Raw genomic sequence first — 22,241 nt, forward strand, 5'->3', positions numbered from 1 at the left:
GAGGGCTCACTTTCCGAGCAGCTTATCACACCGCCCCCAACATGCCCGCCTTGGTCAGGAAGGACACCATAATCACTTCACGCGATCTGCTCCAGCACTTTGTTCGCCGGAGTTCAGTCCCCACTACATGACATCTGGTGGAGGTGCCGACCTGCTATCCAGTTATGACCCTCACGATGGAACCTGGTGCACAGCCAACGCCCGTCGTGGTTCGCCATCCCCGTGAGCCACCGACTTTCCGTGGAGAACCCCACGAAGATGTAGAGGACTGGCTAGACATGTACGACCGTGTGGCAGCGCTTAACTCCTGGGACGACAGCGCTAAGCTTCGAAACGTTTATTTTGCGTTGGACGGCCCTGCCAGAACGTGGTTTGAAAACCACGAATCTTCCCTTACGACCTGGGCTACCTTCAAGAAGCAGCTACTGGGTACGTTCACTAGCGTAGTACGTAAGTAAAGAGCGGAGGTCCTCCTGCAATCAAGAATTCAACTCCCAAACGAGACCGTGACTGCGCATGTGGAAGATATGAAACGACTTTTAAGCCGCGCCAACCCCGACATGATTGAGGAAAAGATGCCCTCCTTCCTTATGCGTGGCGTGAAGGAGCAACTCTTCGCCGGCCTGATCCGGGATCCTCCAACAACCGTCGCCGAGTTTGTAGCTGAAGCTCCATCAATCGAAAAGACCCTTGACGCGCGGTCCCGTCACTACAACCGACCACTTTAAGTGCTGACGGCAAGCCCCCCAGGAGATACCCCTGCAAGCGGGGATAACCTGCGAGATTTGATACGCGAAATTGTTCGCGAAGAACTGCGTCGGCTGCTGCCATCCCCACCGCAGCAGACGCAGCACCCTCAGGTGGCGTCGCTCACGGACATCATCTGCGAAGAGGTTCAGCCTGCACCTGGCTCCCGCCACAGACGACACCAACGGAAGTTGAAGCCATCAACTACGCCGCCGCACTACGCAGTCCTGCGCCCCGACGAGACCCCTTAAGCCCTCTTCGACGGGCACCAGCTCTACAAGAACGACGACCTCTAGCTCCCGCCCGACCACCTTACGAGCGAAGCAACGGAACTAGAAAATGCGACCAGTGGAGGACTCCCGATAACCGCCCACTGTGTTTCCATTGTGGCCATGCCGGGCACATATACTTGCCCACTGCCCGTACAGACGCATCGGGCTGCGAGCGCTGACAGCGCTGTTGCAAACACGCGGCACTGCTGCAATACGCCGTACCGTTCATTGGATAAGCAAACTCTGGCGAACAACCATTAACTGCTGCCTGCCAGGGTAGCAGGGTGGGTGCTCGTATCTTTACGCTTGTTCTCGGCTAGTTTCGAAACTTACGCTATATCGGCTAAGCATAGCAGGTTTTTCTTCAAGTAAAGCAAACCACCTAGAAGTTTAGAAAGAAGCTTCTCCGCGGCATGCTGTAGTTACCAAGTTATGGAAAAGGTTTCGTGGGTTCTGTTGTCCCAAAGGGACTCGCATGCTGTAGTTACCAAGTGATGGAGAAGGTTTCGTGGTTTCCGTTGTCCCAAAGGGTCGAGCTATGAGGGTTCACGTAGTGGACGGTTCCGGATAATCTCGACCACTTGGAGTTCTTAAACGTGTACTGGCGTGCATAGTATGCGCAAGCTTCAAACATTTCGCCTCCGTCAGAATGCGACCATCGCGGTTGGAGTCGAACCCCGCGTATCTTGGATCAGAAGCCGAGTAGCACAACCACGGAGCCACCGCAGCGGCATTTACCAGGAGATATTACGGTACTCACCATTTTAGCCTTTTCTTTGTCAAAGGAGGGACGTAAAAGGCATGCCCACCCGGACATGGCGTTGGCTCTGCGCTTTCGTAGTGTGATGCCAGGGCCCCTGCTGGCTGTGTTCGTCACAGCTGAGGAAGAGGCGCCCCTTCACGCACTCCTAGAACAGCGGCGCAAAATGAAACCAGTTGAGAACCTACATTCGGAACAGTTTGCTCTCCTGCATATAAATTGTACATGGTCTCCAAGTCTAGTGAACATTTGCAAAATGCCCAGTCAAAATCTATGCGTAATGCTAATATTGCTGCACAGTTTCCAACGCACTGCATCCTTCTGTCCACTGAAAAGTTTGAAAGCATTAAAGCACACCTCTCATAATGCGTCATTTCGGAAGGAATTCAGGTTCAAGATCACATGACTGCAATAAGTGGATGGTCATAAAGTGTAAAAAAAAATGTCAACAAGTGTATTTTCTCCTAGGACTAAGCTAGGGTGAAAAGGGAGCCATTCCCCGTAACGTTTTCTTTTGTAGTCTCCGTTAGTCTGACAGTGCGAGTGAAGGTGCGTATAGTGCATGTCTCTGTATGCAGACGACATAAAACCCCGTTGGCAGCTGGAATGCTCTGCCCTTGTCCACGTCACCTCTTCTGTTGTTGTTGTTATTAGTAAAGATGGCGTATGATCCCACTGGGGCATCAGCCAAGAATTGACAGGCATGGATCACTACCGACTGTCTAATTTATTCTGAACATTACTATCAGCTTATCAGCTGCAAAACCAGATGTCCGTCATAAAGTGGCGCCCCTTAACCCCACCACGTCATCACATCACAGCAGTATAGCATAAGGTAAAAATGATCATCATAGGCAACGAAGAAGACATTGGAAGAGACAGCAGTGAGGGATAGTGATAGCAGTAGTTTTGGAACGATAAAGGACATGACTAAAAATGGTCAGGGCCATTATTAAATGTAACAATAGTAAAGGTCTTTAGCTTGAAGGCTTTTATGGGAAACACCTCTAGGTAGAAGGCCTTTAGAGTCAGTCTTACGAGCAAAGTACTTTAGGATGAATGTCTTTGGGGCAATAGCCTTAAGGACAAAAACCTTTAGGCCAAACACCTGTAGGGCAAAGACATTTAGGGAAAAGGACTTTATGTGAAAAGGTGCTTTCGCATTGACAGCATATAGGGACCTTAAGAGGCCACCATAAATTATTAAATCTTCATATCTCTCCTCTGATTATACATATATATATACTACTGCAACACCTGTTTTCTACCGCCGTGTGTTTGCTGTTCTTAACCACAAGTCAACCCATTTCTACCTTCAGCGTCTTCATTGTTACAGCCGAATTTTCTTTTTCTTCACTTCCCCCATATCATTCCAATAGTTACCCCGACCTCGTACGTTCCTTCTTCGTCAAAATCGCTCTCCTTCCCTGTTCATAGACCCTACCTCGTGATAGTAAAAGAGCACCCAACCGAAAACGCTGGAAAAGAATGAAGGCAGAAGATCTCAACAAAGATGTAATAAAATAGCGCGTGCAACTAAAAAAAAAGTTGGCAGTGGCTGAGCTCTGCTATGCCAGGATATGCGTAGCGTGAGCAGTGACGTCACGTGGCTCTGCGCCGGCGGCAGCAGCGGGAGCGGTGAGCGCGCGCGGCGAGGCGACCGCAAACGCGCGTGGCAAGGCGCGCCAGCTGTGCGCAGTGACGTCACTTACTCCTCGCGCACGCGCAGTATGTTCGACGGAGGGAGCACACGAAACAGCGAGACTGTGGCCAATATAGCTCACGCTACAAAACCAGCCTGGAGTTTAGCATTGCTAAGCATGAAGTATCGCATGAAAGGAGCTTTCTTTTTGCAGGTGGACACCCCTGCCACACACACGAAAGCGCGATTGAGGTGTCCATAAAAAAAGGGAGCCAGTTATGCGCCCTTCCTTTCCTAAAAATCTGCAGTCTAAACAAGCTTCTGGTGGTTTTGAGAGAAGGAAAGGCGGTGAAACTGCCTGAAATAGTAGGTGGATGCCACCGCCTACGCACAGCGTGACTGAGATGTCCACTGACCCAGTGAGCCAATTACACTTGCTTCGCAGAGGTTTTTGGCAGACACCGCTGAAACCCGGGGTGTGTGGCGAGAAGTGCTTTCGCACTAATGGAAGCCGCAAAGCAACAGCGCCTACATTAAAGACGACAATGATGTGCCAGCAAGCAATGCATGGCGGAGGATAATGATTGGTTATCAGGAAACGAAAGGCGTGGTAACACTCCCTGGTGGGCACCTCAACCGCGCCGTGAGGGAATGGACGAAGGTGGGAGTGAAAGAAAGAGGTGCCGAAGTTAAGGGCTCCTGAATAACTTCTACCGCCTGGGGATCTTTAACGCGCACTGACAAAGACGAAAAAGGAGGAGATCATAAAGTTAAACAAAAGCGCATTCAATTAAGAAAGCGAATAAAACATGCCAGCACTTCCACCTCCCATCGTTAACACAACAGAAGAGCGAATAATGGATCAGCAAGACGAGGAATTCAGGAGGTATTAACAAAGGCGCATTGAAACAATATGTAAAACAAAAAAAAAACAGATTAGCCACCACAGCGTGCCAGCACTATCCCCTCCCATTGGGCGCGTCAGTTTGAGCGAAAATTAACATCAAAGAACGCAGCAGTACCGAACAAGGATGCAATGATACAGCACTACGTGCGACTGGAAACCAAACAGTGAATACAACGTGTCAGCAAGGAGCGCGTCGCGCAAGAACGAATACGTAATGAAGCAGCGCAAGCAAGAATTCATAGTGCACTTTATACTGCTTATGTGCAGCGAAGCTGAAAGCCCTCATCGTGAGCGCTAGACCTCGACGCAGCTTGCGCACTGAGAAATGCAACGGAGACGCGCTTCGGAACGGTGATACCACTAACGGTGAATCCACGAAGGTATATGTGAAGCACTGCACACTCGAATACCTGCCGTGAAGTATCTTACAAAGGGACTAAGAAGATTGGAATATAGTTGCAACGTGACTAAGAAGATAGGAAGATAGTTCGCGACAGATATTCAAGTGTGCATGTTTCACTCAGACCTTCGCGGATTCAGCGTTTGTGGAATCAGCGTTCGGAAGCGCGTCTTCGTTGAATTTCTCAGCGCGCGAGCTGCGAACCATCTTTCAACGTGACTGAGAGACGTAAGGCATAAATAATGAGATCTGCCGCGGCCGCTCCGGGGTTATGGCGCTCGGCTGCTGCCCCGAAAGATTCGTATTCGATCCCGGCCGCGTCCGTCGAATTTCGATGGAAGCGAAATCATTCTAGAGGCCTGTGTACTGTGCGAAGTCAGTGCACGTTAAAAAACTCCGGGTGGTCGAAATTCCCGGAGCCCTTACGGCGCCCTCGTAGCCAACTCACTTTGGGACATTAAACCGCCACAAACCATAACCCAACCGTATGTAATCAGAAACCATATGACACCACCGACACCGGTGTATGACGAACGACTGTGTCAAAATTTCGATGCGAAAACTAGTTATGGGCCTTTATCTTCCTCAAAATCAGTCCACAACGTTGTCAACACCAACCGCCAAGACCAACGGCCAACACCATGGAACGGCATACGCCAAGGAACGCCAACGGCAAAGGCCAAGTAACGCGAATGGCAAACGCCAAGGAATGCCAATGGCAAAAGCCAACGTGAAACGTCAAGGAACGCTGGCGGCTATTGCGTATGAAAAGTTGAAAACGGTTTTGAGGAAAAGAAATGGCGCAGTAATGGTCTCTTCTTGATGGGCCACCTGAACCGCACCGTAAAAGGTAGGAAGATGGCAGCGAAAGAAGAAAGAGGTGCCGTGTCTTGGCCACTCCTTCGTTGTGGAAATGTGCCATTTGAGGCCAACCAACGAACGTCGTCAACGTGAACGCATGCCGCTCACACTTCTGTCACTACCGCCATGTAATACCTCAAAGGCGATTAAGGTCTCCACGGACGCAAGAAGGCGTTATGCCCCTTTTCTTTCCTGACGCATGCCCGTCTGATTTTGCGGAATAGGATGCTACTAACTAGTCTTTTCACTAAAGAACAGCAGACAGAAAGAAAAAAGCGGGCATCCTGCAGAAGCAATTAGTCTACCGAGCCACGCAAAACCGCTTATGAACAAAACCCGTACTGTATTTTAAGGCGGAAGCCTTTAATGTCTCATCGTTGTAAGCAGCAGTTGTCGTCAGAAAATGTCACGCTTTTCAATTGGTGGAAACGGTCGTGACGTCACAGTGCGCGAATTTCAAACGGGGCCAATTGCACTTTGGCTAGTAACCATACAACCAATTGAAGGGATCGTATAGTGATGCTCCAAGTAAGTGGGACTGAGCTTAGTTAATTGCTTAATTACCCAATTAGCCTAATTAGCTTTACTAGTCAGGCCATATAAATAAATAAAAGCGATTAAGAAATTGGTCGAGCTCAGGAATCGAACCCCGGTCTTTGGCGTGAGAGACGAGCACGCTATCCACTCCGCCATGCCAGCTTTTTTTTTTTATTTATTGCCTGACTTCGGCAAGAACCGCAGTACACAAATACACTTACAGAGCGCAATGAGCAATAATAAACAACACTATCCGCCCGGGGGTGCGTGGCTTCATCATATTAAAACTCCTTAAGCGTCACCAAAGGCTCGACTCTTTCGAGCCACTCGGGAGCTTCAGGAGCAAGTTTCTGAACTTCAATATACTTATGCATGCACTCCCGAAAATAGATCCGTGCTGGCCGTGCATCAGGATCGCAATGATATCCTGCCATTCTGGAGCGCCAAATACAATGGAGGCCCATTAGCATAATGAGGTCGAATGGTGTCCCATCCTCACTCTCTACAGGCAAGTACCGTATACCATGAGCGTCGAGCGGAAATTCCTTTTTTAAAGTCCGTTGCAAAATGTCCCAAAAGTATACCCCCTCCCAACAGTGCAAAAAAACGTGGTCTATTGTTTCTGGTTGTTTACAAATTAAACAATGTGATCCCCAAGGTAGAAATAACTGCTTCCTTTCCAAGAATTCCTTCACTGGTAGTGTTCCGGTATGTAATTTAAAGAAAAAAGTTTTTGCACTTGGTGGCACCTGCATCGCCTTCACACGCTTAAGTACGTCGCGTCCCTGGCCTCCATTGTATAAGGCCCTGTACATAGGTTGTGGAAGAACTACATCGCACAAATCTTTATACAACTTCTTCCTGCTAACAGAAGATAAATATTCATACGAAAATCGAACAGACAGCAATCGAACACTCACGACAACCTCTCTAAAGTAACCAAAAATACGTCCCGAGAACCTTTCGGTTGTGACAACAAAGTCCGGCAGTGCATTTCCGAGCCTTAATTGGCACACAGTGCGCAAAAACGGATCGCTTACATCGCGCACAAAACAAAATCTGCTTACAATCTGCCGCAGAAATAAGTGTCCCAGACTCAGGCCGCCATCCTTCACCCGCCTAAACAAATTGGTCCGGCTACAGCGTTCCCAGTCCGCAGCCCACACAAAAACGGCAAAGATCCGGTGCAGTCTCTGTACGTTCATCCTTGCACATTGCAACACTTGCATCACGTACCACAGCCTAGACATAAAAAACAGATTGCACACTGTGGCCCTTGCAAAAATTGAAAGGTGTCGCCCTTTCCACCTTTCCACCTTTTCACGCGTGGCTTGCGTCTGTGCTTTCCAGTACGAATCGCTATCGCGATAACCGTCCAGTGGAACGCCTAAGTACTTTACTGGGGTCGTCACCCAGGACACTCCGCCATGCCAGCTCGATGGTTTGGAATGAACAAAGGCGCGTCTAGTGAATACGGTGTCTTCACATACTGCCATCATCCTCCCTTCCCTTCCGGCGAGGTTTAGGTGTCCACCGAGATATGAGAGACAGATACATTCCCTTTCCTCAAAAACCAATTTACCGACGAGTGAGGCGTACAACCGAATGGGCGATGGCGTTCTATGGACTCCTTGGCAGCGTTGCAAGACGCTGTCGCGTTCCAATCTTAGGGGCGAAGCATAACATCTTAACCACACATCACTGACCACACTTTAGGTCAAAAAAGTGCCCCCCCCCCCCCCTCAATTTTGACGGGTGTCCACCGAGATATGTGAGACAGTTACTGCGTAATTTCCTTTCCTCAAATACAATTTTCATTTTCTTCATTACGGCTCCTCTTTATCTATCTTCTTTCACTCCCACCTCCCTTTCTCTACGGTGCGGTTCAGGTGTCCACCGAGATACTGCGCCATTTCCTTTCCTCAAAAAGCGTTGCGTTCAAAGGGCAAGGATCGCCGATGGTGGCGTTCCGTGGACTCCCTGGCAGCGCTACAACGCGCTGTCGCGTTCCACTCCTAAAGGCGAAGCTTAAGCGTCATTAATTATCAGTTAATTAGTATTCAGGCATTAATCAGTAATTAACAATTAATTAGTGATTTGCCATCACTTAGTAATTAGTACTCAAATATATGTGACGCCACCAGTGCCACAGAAACAGCGAAGGTGGTGCGGAAAACGCTTCCGCCTCTACCCACTTTAGACAGTCAAAGTGCCCCCTGAATTTTTCGGACCCGAATCGTGGAAACGCGTTTTGGAACGCCAACTGAATAGAAATGCCGATCCACATTATGAATGAATGAGCTATTTATATAGGGAGGATCGAGGCCTTTTATTGGGGAATTACGTTCTTAAGAAAGGTTTGATTTGATTTATGGGGGTTTAACGTGCCGAAGCGACACAGGCTATGACGAACACCGCAATGAAGTGCTCCGGAAATTGCGTCCACCTGGTGTTCTTTACCCTGCACTGACATCGCACAGCACACGGGCCTCTAGAATTTCACTTTCACACGGAAATTCGATCGCCGGTATTGAAATCGGCTGAGTTCTTTGACTGAACAAAGACCAACTCAAGATACGCGTCCCGGAGAAACAGTTAGGAATAAAAGGTGGGTTTATGTGAAAAAAAAGCAACTGTATTAACGTTTGGCCTAATATAGTTCGCAAATTCAACTCCAGAATTAAATTCGGTATAAACAACTAATAACCCCAACACAGTGCGACTTATTCTTATGCCACGCTATTTCTCCACACGACACACAAGTTTTCAGTAGGGAGTGAAAACACAGCAAAAATTTGCTCACACGGTACAGCGATGACTGCGAAGCAGCAGGACAGGTGCTGAAGACCCAAATCAGCTCCACCATCAACGCTAGGCAGGACGCCTGCACCCAGCAAGCTTGAAGGCGTCCGCCCTGGTCAAACGCCACTCTTCGACTGCTGGACACGTCGCCGTCTGCACGGGTTTGGAGGTTGTGGAGGGTGCAACGCGGCCGCTAGGCAGATGTCTAGCAAAAACACGTGGCGCCTCTTCCGGGCGCTCATAGATCCAAACCAGACGCGCACCGAGACGCAGAAGCACCTGCAGAGAGCGGTACATGCATTTCAAGGAAATACGGCCCAGCTCGCACTGAAGCTTCGGGACCAGTACCTGAGCACGACCCAAGATCCAAGAGGAGAAGCTTACATATACAGTGGAGCCCAAAATGCTGAGCTGGACGAACCTTTCAAAATATACGAACTCAAGGCCGCTCTATCGAGGATGAAACGCGGGACCGCGCCAGGAAGAGACGGGATCTCGGTAAAACTCCTAGCCAATCTGCCGGACCGCGCATACGAATCCCTCCTAGAACACTTTAATTCGGTTTGGATGGGCGCAGCTCCACTTCCCACGGAGTGGAAGACGGCGCTGATAACTTTCATCCCCAAGGCGGGCAAGGCCATAGATACGGATAACCTCAGACCTATTTCTCTCACCTCGTGCGTGGGCAAACTGATGGCAGCTATGGTCAGAGATAGACTATCTGAGTACCTAGAAAACAAGCGAGTTTTCGCCGACTCGATGTACGGCTTCAGACCAAATAAATCGGCTCAGGACATCCTGCTGCAGCTCAGCAGGGAGGTACTAAACCCGATCGAACATCCGAACGGGGATAAGATAGTGCTGGCCCTAGATCTGAAGGGAGCCTTCGATAATATGACACACGAGGCGATCCTCACACACCTATCAGAGACGGGATGCGGCAAGAACGCTTTCGAGTACATAAAACGCTTCCTCACGGACAGACAGGCCTACGTGAGGATCCAGAACGCGGAACACGGCCCCTTTCTATTAGGCACGAGAGGGACGCCACAGGGAGCGGTGCTATCCCCCCTGCTTTTCAACTTGGCAATGAAGAACCTGCCGGTCCACCTGGAGAAAGTCCCGGGTGTGCAGCACGCGCTGTACGCAGACGACATCTCCATTTGGACCACGCAGGGCTCTCTCGGAGAAATGGAGGCCAGCCTGCAGGAGGCGGCCACCGCGGTGAACGAGTACGCGAAAAGATGTGGCCTTCATTGCTCCCCTCAAAAATCCGAATTCGTGCACATTCGCCCCAACAAAAAATGCACAAACAAGATAGAATTGAGACTTGGATCGGAACCGATACCCGAAAGAAGAGAAATTAGAGTCCTGGGTCTTTTCATCCACCAGCGTAGGCTGGCGACGACCACGCTCGACAAACTAAAGAAGGTGGGAGATCAGGTGGGCCGAATGGTCCGCAGAGTCTCGAACAAGAAAGGGGGATTGCGAAGCAAAGACGCCTTGCGGCTGGCCAATGCCTTTGTAACAAGCAGAATCCTGTACTCGACCCCCTATCTCCGCCTCAACAAACACGACCAGAACATCATCGAGGTGATAATACGCAAAATGGCGAAGAAGGCCCTCGACCTCCCGATAACCACATCTAACCTGAGACTCCAAGGTCTGGGTATGACGAACTCCTTCGATGAACTTAAAGAAGCCCACCTCACAGGTCAATACACGCGATTATCGCAGACGCCGTCGGGACGCCGCCTTTTAGCCCGTCTGCACATAGAACACACGACTCTAACCGAGGAGAGAGTAAGACTCCCTCAGGAGTGGCGTTACGCCCTGCACGTAAGACCACTCCCAATTAAGATGTCCAGGGACGACCACGAGGGTAGACGCAGGGCCAGGGCAGAGGCCTTAGCTCACCACTACGGAAGGAAACCCGGGGTATACTACGTGGACGCATCCGGCCCGCACCAAAGCGGGTGGTACACGGCGGCGGTGATCCACGAGTCCAAAACGGTGAACGGGCTCACCTTCAAAGCCCGAAACGTAACTCAAGCAGAGGAAGTCGCCATCGCATTAGCGGCAACACACTCCGATTCCAAGACAATCATAACCGACTCGCGAGGGGCGTGTCGGAACGTCCAACAGGGCTGGGTCCCGTACCTGGCCTACCGGCTACTGCAAAACAGCTCGTACGTAGGAGGTCCATCCCACCGCTTCATAGTCTGGGCTCCGGCCCACTCGGGGCTAGGAGGAAACGAGGCAGCAGATGCAGCCGCCCGCGCGCTCTCTAACCGGGCAACCTCGTCCCCCGCCTCCTCTGAAGAAGTAGCGGAAGCCACGCCGACCTACACTTTCAGGGAAATAACGCAGTTATACCAAGACAGACATAAACTGTACCCCCACCCGTGTAAAGGATTAACGATAGCGGAAGAACGCCTGTTCCTCCGCCTTGTCACGAACACCATGATGTGCCCGGCCTCGCTAAAGCACTTTGACCCTGCCTTCTCCGGGGAGTGCCCGCACTGTGGGGAGAGGTCCTCGGACCTCTACCACATGGTGTGGGCGTGCCCCTCCATCCCTGCTTTTACTCCAAACCCAAACCCCACCCGAGAGGACTGGGAGGCGACCCTACTCGCCTGTTGCGACCTGAAAGCCCAAAAGGCGATGGTCGAACGAGCTATGGCGGCAGCGGAAGCCACTGGGGTCCCGTACTAGGGACTCCACCTAGTGTTTGTGAGGGGAAGGGCACTAAGCCTGACTCCAGAGCAACCTCCATGTAACTCCCTCTTTTCAGAGGAAATAAACGTTTTTACCACCACCATGCCGCGTCCGCAAGGTACCACGTGGTCACACTTTCGAGAACATTCTACAATGTGCTTGCTCCTTCTCGGCGCATTTTTTCTCCTTTTGTGTTTTTTGAAGCTTGGCGCGAGCGTTGGCGCCTGGTTAGAGTGGCTATGTGCTTGTTTATGGTTTATGGCATTTAACGTCCCTAAGCAACTCATGCTATGAGGGAGGCCGTAGTGCAGGACTCCGGAAATTTCGACCCCCTGGGGTTCTTTAACGTGCACTGACAACGCACAGTAGACGGGCCTCTAGAATTTCGCCTCTGTCGATGTTCGACCACCGCGGCCCGGGTTCCAACCCGCGTCTTTCGGGTCAGCAGCCGAGCTCCATAACCACTCAGCCACTGAGGTGTTCGACTATGTGCACATGCGCAGCGAGCAGGGTTAGCGTTTCAAAGGGAAAGCTCAACTACGGCATCTTCCGCGAGTTTCGCCGACCACGCCGCTTTTACCTTGAGCGACCTTCAGCCGCTCCTGTGGTGGTGGAAACATGGCCTCCCCTTACGTGGCACGAGGCAACCGTAAGGAGGTTGCCCTTCAAGGGCAAAGCGCAGTCCTTGGAGGGCTATCCGCTTCAAGGCGCCGGTAATTATCCGGCGCTGGTCAGCAGCAGCGGAGCTGGCCAGAAGTCTCTCCCAGTATGACTCCGCCGTGGTTGGGGATGGAGGGTGTGGGAAGGTAGGGCATGTGAGAAAGATATGAATAAAGTCTCCCGGTTTCCCGCAGAGCTGACAGGAGGTTATGAACTGATCGGGGTAGCGGGCATGAAGAAGAATAGGGTAGGGAGCAGTACGGGTTTGGAGTCGGCGCCAGTGGGAGGCCTAGGTTAGGGTTATAGAGGGAGCCGGCGGTGCATAAACGCGCCGGGTATCTCAGTAGTGGATAATATCTCTGAAGGCAAGCAGACGCTCCCGGGTTGGCGGAGGGGTCCAACTCCAGCCCGGAAAGCGAGACTGCTCCGGATCTGCGCCAAAACAGACGAACAGCGGGAGTTTCGAAAGCAAAGGCGCATAACTGCCCTCTGGGACACTTCTCACCAAATTATTCCGAATTGACATAGGTCCCAGCCCATTCGGGGAATCCAGGGAACGAGGCAGCCCACAATAAAGCCCAAGGTATCGTCGACCGGGCAGTGGATGAGTCTGGCTCCCTGAATTTCACGAAGGACTCCATGATCACATATCATGATCTCACCAATCATTTTAAGCTAGAGAGGAGAATTTTCCCCCCTCCGGACAAAAGCCTGACTAAAGAACAAGAGGTTACGTGGCGTCGTGTATAGACGAGATCGATACGAACCCCATCACTCCTCGCACACATTATCCAGACCTTTACAACCCAAATTGTAAACACTGTGGCCAACGAGCCACCCATGATCACATCCTGTGGAACTGCAAAATAGAGCCACCTCCGGGTGATCTAGTTACTGCTCCTTCTCTCGAGAGGTGGGAGACGGTGCTGGCTAGCTCTAACCCCTGAACGGAAGTTTTGGCGGTGGAGTGGGCTGACAAAGTCGTCGAGGGCTGCGTACTCTCGACCACTTAACGCGACCTCTTTCCAAGCTCTTTCCGGCGAATAAAATGTTTTACAATCAATGAAAAATTCTGGGACACTGAACACCTGTCGCGCTTTAAGCTACCTGTCGGAAGTGAGAGGTAGGCTGCATGCGTTGGCATTGACGACGTTGTGGCAGAAACACGGCACTGACGCTATAGGCCTTCGGCGTTCATTGTGTTAATTGGCGGTGGCGTTGTCAACATTCTATAATGGACTCCTATGATTTTGAGGAAAGAAGGTGCGGATGACTTCCTGGGTAACTGAACGCCTCAATCGCGTTTTGAGGTATGGTGGTGGTGAGAGTGAGTGAGTGAGTGAAAACTTTATTAGCTCTAGATTCGGTTGTATTCGGCGGTTTTGAGATGGATTCGTCCATCTTGCTCAAAGGTCGGTTGCCCTTAGTCCAGGGCTCCGCTGGATGCTGCTGCCAGTTTTGCTCGCCGAATCAGACCTTCTTGGTCGACCCGGCGATCGCTGGAGAGCACTCCCTCCCATTGTTCCGCACTCGGGTTTGTTATCACTGGTACCACGCTTATTCTCTGGCATGCCCACGTTATGTGGTACAGCGTGGGGGGTTCTTGGCACCAAGGGCATTTGTCATTGTATTGCGTTCGATACATTTTGTTGAGTACGTGTAGGTTCGGGTAGGAGCCCGTCTGTAGCTGCCTCCACGCGACAGAGTCCTTTCTGCTAAGGGAGTTGTCCGGTGGTGGATACCGCTTTCTGCAGCCCTTGTAATAATTTATAATCGCTGAATAATCTTGGGGTACAGGTTCGTTCCCCTCGAGGTCGCCTACGAAAGATTTGGGGTGGATGCATTAGCGCTGACAACGTTGTGCCAGACACGCGGCACTGCAGCAATAGGCCGCATGATCACTGGGTGAGCGGCCGCGGCGGTTAAATTTCTTTGGAGGAGAAATTCTAGTTGCCCGTGTACTGTGCGGTGTCAGTGCATGTTAAAAAACCCCTGGTGGTTGAAATTTCCGGAGCCCCCCAATACGGCGTCTCTCATAGCCTGAGTCGCTTTGGGACGTTAAACCCCAATAAACAAACCGTTCATTGGGTGAGCAACATCTCGCAGCCCACCTACCTGCCAAGGTGACTGGGCGGGTGTGCTGCAGTTCTCGACAAAAAATTACGAGGAACTTTAGCGGCTAAAGTGGTGAAAGGCGAAAGCCTGAGTGCTGCATTCTGCTACACGATTGTTCATTGCACATTTTGTTGGTGTTGTTGGTGCATTAATTAACTTCCAATTAATGACGGTTAAGCTTCGCCTTTAGGAGTGGAACGCGACAGCGTTTTGTAGCGTTGCCACGGAGTCCAAAGAACGCCACCACCCGTTCGGCGCGATGCGTTGCCCTTTGAACGCAACGCTTTTTGAGGAAAGGAAATGGGGCTGTATTTCTCTGTCATCTCGGTGGACACCTGAGCCGCATCCTAGAGGAAGGGAAGAAGTGTGAGAGCAAGAAGAAAGAGGGGCCGTAATGAAGAAAATGAAAATTGTATTTGAGGAAAAGAAATTACGCAGTAACTGTCTCACATATCTCAGTAGACACTAGTCGAAAATTGTATTTAAGGAAAGGAAGTTGCGCAGTAACTGTCTCACATATTTCGGTGGACACCCGTCAAAATTCGCGCGCGGTGACGTCACGACAATTTGGACCAATCTGAAACGCGGACAAATACGCCTTGCTCGTCGGTAAATTGGTTTTTGATTAAAGGAAATGTATCTGTCTCTCATATCTCGGTGGACACCTAAAGCTCGCCGTAACGGGAAGGGAGGAAGATGGGAGTGAACGAAGACACCGTATTCACTAGACGCACCTTTGTTCATTCAAAACCATTGAGCTGGCATGGCGGAGTCGTCAAGGATGTCCACTGTCTCCATTGTTGTTTACCCTATATCTGGAACCCCTCTGTCTCAGTATAATTAACAGCGCAGCTATCCGCGGTTTCTCTCTGGCTCAATGTGAAGTTAAAGTTTTAGCCTACGCTGATGATGTCGCCTTCTTTTGTTCTGACAAAAAGAGTGTACTTGAAGCTCTAAACTTGACTAAGCAGTTCTGCGATGTATCAGGCGCGGCTCTTAATTTAGAGAAATCGAAAGGCTTTTGGTTGGGTTATTGGGGAACTAAGCCAAGCCAGTTCGGTGGCATATGCTGGGACTGTAGCCCTCTTGAGTACCTAGGCGTTCCGCTGCATCAAGTTCGCAACAGTACAGCCTACTGGGATTCACAAATTGTAACTCTACGGCGGCAAACACAGGCTTGGATGGGTAGGGAACTTTCAGTGTTTGCGAGGGCACAGGTCTGTAAAATATTTTTGTTTGCAAAGCTCGCGTATGTCCTTCAAGTCCTGCATTGTGCGAGGAGGAAGGTGCAAGCAATACACAGAATATTTGCAACATTCGTTTGGCGCTCTCAATGGGAGCCCATGAGGCGTGACAACTTGTTCCTTCCCTTAGAGGATGGTGGAGTGGGCCTTGTTCACCTGTTCGTGCATCAACTTGTTTCCCGTTTTTTCTTTTTCAAATCGGAAAACCACCCGTTTCTGGTAGCTGTGCTCATTAGTCGGCTTAGTTTTCATTTGCCTTACTTATTCGCACCGACTGTGCAGGCTCGTGAGGGGACTTTATGGGGATTCCTTAAGGAGGTTGCTGACACTTTCAATTTCCTCACTGTTCGCTTCTCTTTAGATTACCTGTATAGCCTCTCGAGAAAACAGATGACCCTGGCTCTCACTGAGTCTTTGTTCCCTACACCATTGTATCGGCAGCCTTATCTGCGGTCTTTGGACATCAGTGTTCTAAAGCGTGTTAGGCGGATGTTCTTTCAGGCAGCCGCTAAAACGTTCTTTTTTAAACTACATACAGCGACGCTGCCTGTCAAAACATTTCTTAATGACAGGGGGATGTTTGTACCCTGGAATGTGAATTGCCGTCGGTGTAACGTGCCTGAGACAATTGATCATTGCTTCATCCTGTGCCGTGATGCCATGTTCTTTTGGGACATACTACAACGAACTCTTAAGAAGGACATGGAAATTACACCATACACTATTAGATTTCTGCCTGTTGACAAAAACTCTGTTGTGCCTTATGATCGATTTATGTTGATGGGACTATTCAGTCTTTGGAAAAGCCGTATGATGGACAGACATGCCGAGCCACCAAGATCGTCCAAATCTGTCTTTCGTGAACAGTGTGCTTTGGTGAAGAGTGTATATGCTGCACGCGAAGAACCTCCAAGCTGGCTGCCGTGCCTAGATGCATGTGTGTGCCTCCCTGAATTTTGATGTTTTGATGGGGATGCAGTGGTGCGTTGGGGCTATGGCGGGCTCCTATTAAGCAGCCCGGTAACTTGAGACGCGAACCAGTCTGATTGATGTTTTCCTCCTTTCTACGGAAGTTCTTCCATGCAATACAGAAAAAAAAAGAGCTGGCATAGCGGAGTGGTAGCGTGCTCGACTCGCACTCCGGAGACCGGGGTTCGATCCCCAAGCTCGGCCAATTTCCTACTCGGTCTCTATTTATCTGGTCTGGCTAGAAAGGTTAATTAGACTAATTGGTTAAGTAAGCAATTAACTAAACGCAGTCAAACTTACTTGGAGCATCACTACACGATCCCTTTAATTGGTTGCATAGTTAGTAGGCTAAGTACAATTGGCCCCGTTTGAAATTCGCGCACTGTGACGACACGACCGTTTCGACCAATTGAAAAGCGTGACATTTCTGCCGACAGCTCCTGCTTGCAACGATGAGGCATTAAAGGCTTCCGCCTTAACAGCAGTTGTTGACAGAAATGTCACGCTTTTCATTTGGTCGAAACGGTCGTTACACGTCACAGTGCGCGAATTTCAAACGTGGCCAATTGTACTTTGGCTAGTAACCATGCAACCAATTGAAGGGATCGTATAGTGATGCTCCAAGTGGGACTGAGCTTAGTTAATTGCTTAATTATCCAATTAGACGAACTAACTTTTCTAGTCAGGCCATATAAATAAATAAAACCGAGTAGGAAATCGGTCGAGCTCGGGAATCGAACCCCGGTTTTCGGCGTGCGAGACGAGCATGCTATCCACTCCGCCATGCCAGCGCGATGGTTTGGAATGAACAAAGGCGCGTCTAGTGAATACGGTGTCTTCGCTCACTCCCATCCTCCTCCCTTTCCTCCTGGCGAGGTTTAGGTGTCCACCGAGATATGGAAGACAGATACATTTCCTTTCCTCAAAAACCAATTTACCGACGAGCAAGGCGTAGAACCGAAAGTGCGATGGCGTTCTATGGACTCCCTGGCAGCGTAGCAAGACACTGTCACATTCCACTCTTAGAGGCGAAGCTTAACACCTTAACCACAGATCAGTGACCGCACTTGAGGTCAAAAAAGTGCCCCCCTGAATTTTTACGGCTGTCCACCGAGATATGCGAGACAGTTACTGCGTAATTTTCTTTCCTAAAATATAATTTTCATTTTCTTCATTACGGGCCATCTTTGTTGTCTTTCACTCCCACTTCCTCCCTTCCTCTACGGTGCGGTTCAGGTGTTCACTGAGATGACAGAGAATTACTGCGCCATTTCTTTTCCTCAAGAAGCATTGCGTTCAAAGGGCAAGGCGTCGCGCCGAACGGGTGGTGGCGCTCCATGGACTCCCTGGCAGCGCTACAACACGCTGTCGCGTTCCACTCGTAAAGGAGAAACTTAAGCGTCATTAATTAGCAGTGAATTAGTATTCAGGCATTAATCAGTTATTAAGCATTAATTAGAGATTTGTCATCACTTAGTAATTAGTACTCAATTATATGTGACGCCACCAGTGCCACAGAAGCAGCGAAAGTGGTGCGGAAAACGCTTTCGCCTCTACACACTTTAGACAGTCAAAGTGCCCCCTGAATTTTTGTCTCTGGAACAAGCTCACAGACGCCAAGCCGCGTCTAGTTTACCGATGCACTACGGCTTCCACTCCCTAACCAGATTCAACAGTAAAACCGCAGCTAAATTTTTCATCGAGGTGAAGCCTGGCTGTGATCGATGTTTTTGAAATGAAGTAGAAAAAAAAATGGCTGAGGCTTAGCTTAGGTTAAGCCTAGTCAGATGTGAAGCATATTGTCGCCGAGTTGCATATCGAGCACGCCGCTTGGCTAGACGTTCTTCACGCTCTTCATCAGTCTCTGTAGCACGCCGCAACTTTTGCTTCTCATTCCAAAGAGCAGCGCTGTCTCCAGGAGGCATCTCTATCCCATGTACGCCTAGCAGAGGCAGGCGCACAATTTTGAGCCTCTCCCGGGCGCGGCCATTTTGCGCCGACTGGCGCGCCGCGGTGCGGGCGTTTCTTTGGGGACTGCGGGGCTGCGGCAGTTCCGCGGCCTCGCCTGCATATAGCCGCGCTTCGGGCGCTAAAAAAACATTGTCGAGCATACTTCCGCTGCGTGGCTGTGTTGCAGGAAGTATTTTTAAGCATGAAATGCTTTTAGCTACCGTTGTCGGCTGTGTGGTGACGTCACGCCGAGACCGAGCGCCATCATCCGGGCACTGAAATCGACTCATCCGGGCACTGAAATCCACTCATCCGGGCACTGAATTCCAGTCATCCGGGCACTAAAATCCACTCATCCGGGCACTGAAATCCACTCATCCGGGCACTGAAATCCACTCATCCGGGCTCTGAAACGAGAACATCCGGGCACCGTACGAGACTTAACGAGATTTAACGAGACTCTCTAAGCCCTCCTACGCGACCGGCATGCAAGCGCCGGTTGGTCTCCAAATGAGACAAAAAATAACTGCTGCCAGTGCCTTCTCAATGTTTATCAAGATATCAGTGGAGCTGTGGGTTTGATAATGCACGGAATTATAATTTCCGATTTCTAATAACACGTGCAAAAAGCACATAAATGCCACGTTACATTTCGTTGTCATACGTGATCTCTTAGGGGCTTCGCGCATCGAAGCAAAGCCGCGCAGGCGCACAGGGGCCCGGGGGAGAAGCGCTGCGTTCAAAGGGCAAGGCATCGCGCCGAACGGGTGGTGGCGTTCCTCCCCATCACGCCGAGACCCAGCGCCATCATCCGGGCACTGAAATCGACTCATCCGGGCACTGAAATCCACTGATCCGGGCACTGAATTCCAGTCATCCGGGCACTAAAATCCACTCATCCGGGCACTGAATTCCAGTCATCCGGGCACTGAAATCCACTCATTCGGGCACTGAATTCCAGTCATCCGGGCTCTGAAACGAGAACCTCCGGGCACCGTACGAGACTTAACGAGATTTAACGAGACTTTCTAAGCCCTCCTACGCGACCGGCATGCAAGCGCCGGTTGGTCTCCAAACGAGACAAAAAATAACTGCTGCCAGTGCCTTCTCAATGTTTATCAAGATATCAGTGGAGCTGCGGGTTTGATAATGCGCGGAATTATAATTTCCGATTTCTAATAACGCGTGCAAAAAGCACATAAATGCCACGTTACATTTCGTTGTCATACGTGATCTCTTAGGGGCTTCGCGCATCGAAGCAAAGCCGCGCAGGCGCACAGGGGCCCGGGGGAGAAGCGCTGCGTTCAAAGGGCAAGGCATCGCGCTGAACGGGTGGTGGCGTTCCTCCCTTCCTGTACGGTGCGGTTCGGGTGTCCACCGAGATGACATTAGGCCCGTAGACATTTCATGCTTACTCTACTCTCGTTTACGGGAGAGGCAGAGATTTTTTTACGTTATCAAAGCGATAACATCGACGTATTTTAATGACATTTAGTTTGACATTCAGATTAATTGTGCCGGCGCTTAGAACGCGCTCGTGCTTATATCGAATTCTGTCTTGGTGCTCAACCGCAAAGAAAATTTTTGTTCAATATCAAGCATTAGATGTGCGGCTAGCATGCAGTTCCAATTCCCATGCACTCTTATTCCTTCCTGCCGGCCGGCATTAAAGCCCCCCTCCACAAACAGGGCCTTCTTGTCGCCGCGCCAGTTATCAACAAATTACCCCTGTGAGCTCAACTGAGTCGCAGTGCCAACAGAAAACAAATTTTGTCATGGTTTATGCAACCTGGTGCATAAAAAAATTCAGGGGCACTTTGACTGTCTAAAGTGCGTAGAGGCGAAAGCGTTTTCCGCACCACTTTCAGTGCTTCTGTGGCACTGGTGGCGTCACATGTAATTGAGTACTAATTACTAAATGATGACAAATCACTAATTAATGGTTAATTACTGATTAATGCCTGAATACTAATTAACTGCTAATTAAGCTTAAGCTTCGCCTTTAGGAGTGGAACGCGACAGCGTGAGTGAGTGAGTGAAGAAACTTTATTTCCGCCAGAAGAAGACCCGTGCCCCTCCGGGTCCGCACGCAGGCGTCCGGGGAGGGGCAGCGTCGCAGCTGGAAGACTAGCAACGGTATAGTCGCGCAGCTTCTGCTGCCAGGCGGGTAGCGTATCGTTGTATGCTAATGTCGGCACCTCTGAGTATGGTCTCCCATTCCTCTGCATTATTGATTCTGCCATATCCTGGGGCACTGGGGCATCTCCATAGTATGTGTTCGAGTGTAGCGGTGTGCCCGCAAAACTCGCACACCTCCGCATCCTCCCTCGTGTCACCTCCTGTCCAGCTCCTCCAGAGCGGGGATGCGAAGTTTCTAGCTTGGAGTCTTCTCCAGTCATAGGCCTCAGCCGAGCTAAGCGATCTATCCGGAGGAGGATAGATCCTTTTGTTCTTTTTCTGAAGGTCTGTGATGCTATTAAATGTATTGGCTTCCTCTTTAGTGCTGAATTCGTATGAGGTGTCCACGGCTCCCCGAGGTAAAGAGGAGCGGGCGAGCCTGTGGGCGGCCTCGTTTCCAACCAGACCCGAGTGGGCTGGGGTCCAGATAATTAGAATATTGTGGGCTGGGATAAAGTCTTTTAGATATTTAGCCGCCATTTCGTGGATGCGTCCCTTGCTGTAATTTCTAATTGCGGCTTTGCAGTCGCTTACTACGTATTTGGTACCTGGCTGAGTTAGAGCGATCGCTATTGCAACCTCCTCCGCCACAAGGGGTTTTAAGTCAAGGTGTCTTACAACGCGTAACGTTCTGCCTGAGTCCCCGACGGCTACGGAGACGGTGTCTCCTAGCGTGCCTACCGCGGCATCAGTGTAGGCCACTGTTCCCTGTGGCATCTTGCCTAGCTTAGCAGTCAGCTGTGCGACCCTGCTTTTCCTTCTGCCTTTGTCGTGGATGGGATGCATGTTTCTAGGTATGGGAGCGATAATAAGATGCTCTCTTATTTCTCTTCCCAGATCTGTTCTGGTGTTCACTGTGCTATCTACGGTTGCCCATTTCGCTAGCTGTAGGTATTTCCTTTCTGCGGGTGTGGATGTTAGCCTTTCGATTTGCGATGTTCTAACCGCTTCAGTCAGTTCTCTCCAATTGTTATGCAGGCCCATTTTCTCCAGTATATCATTGGACGTGGAAATGGGCAGCCCTAGCGCTCGTTTGACACATTTTCTGATGATTGTGTCTAATGCCTTTTCTTCGGTTTTGTTTATTTTCAGGAATGGGGTTGCGTAGCATATCCTGCTAACGATGAAGGCCTGCGTGGGTCTTAGTTTGCTGGACTCTGAGAGTCCTTCCCCCCTTCTAGATACCTTTCTGAAGGCTCTGACGACAAGTTCAGCTTGCGCTTTGAGCTTGTCTAGCGTACTTTTGTTTTTACCTTTTCTGTTAATATACATGCCTAGGATTCTTATTTCCTCGACAATTGGTATCGTTCTATTTTCAAGTGTAACCTCGATTGCCGGTATCCTTTGACTGCGCTTGCTCATTGCTACAAATAGCTCAGACTTTTGCGGAGAGCAGCTGAGACCCACGCATTTGGCATGCTCGTTAATGATATCCGCTGCCTTCTGTAGCTTTTCTTTCATTTCTGATTCGCCTCCTTT

General features: G+C 50.2%; 2 protein-coding genes across 17 annotated transcripts in view; one reads left to right on the forward strand and one right to left on the reverse strand.

The window, feature by feature from the left end:
• The window catches only part of LOC149347687 (uncharacterized), a 99,276-nt gene extending 90,204 nt beyond the window's left edge, over positions 1–9,072 (reverse strand). For all 16 annotated transcript variants that reach the window (XM_089587293.1, XM_089587301.1, XM_089587304.1 and 13 more), the window contains exons 1-2: positions 8,930–9,072; positions 1,780–1,927 (exon numbers count right to left, since the gene is read on the reverse strand). The gene's annotated coding sequence lies outside the window, so the exon portion shown is untranslated. The remainder of the gene's footprint in view (positions 1–1,779; positions 1,928–8,929) is intronic.
• A 549-nt stretch (positions 9,073–9,621) lies between these two features.
• Positions 9,622–11,746, forward strand: LOC149347688 (uncharacterized). The gene has a single exon (XM_089585646.1). It carries the CDS (start codon positions 9,622–9,624, stop codon positions 11,641–11,643), a length of 2,022 nt encoding a protein of 673 aa, XP_089441772.1. The 3' UTR covers positions 11,644–11,746.
• The last annotated feature ends 10,495 nt before the right edge of the window (positions 11,747–22,241 follow it).

Source organism: Amblyomma mixtum, chromosome 4 (assembly GCF_055824585.1).
Source record: "Amblyomma mixtum isolate Tamu chromosome 4, ASM5582458v1, whole genome shotgun sequence".
Classification (NCBI taxonomy): Eukaryota; Metazoa; Arthropoda; class Arachnida; order Ixodida; family Ixodidae; genus Amblyomma; species Amblyomma mixtum.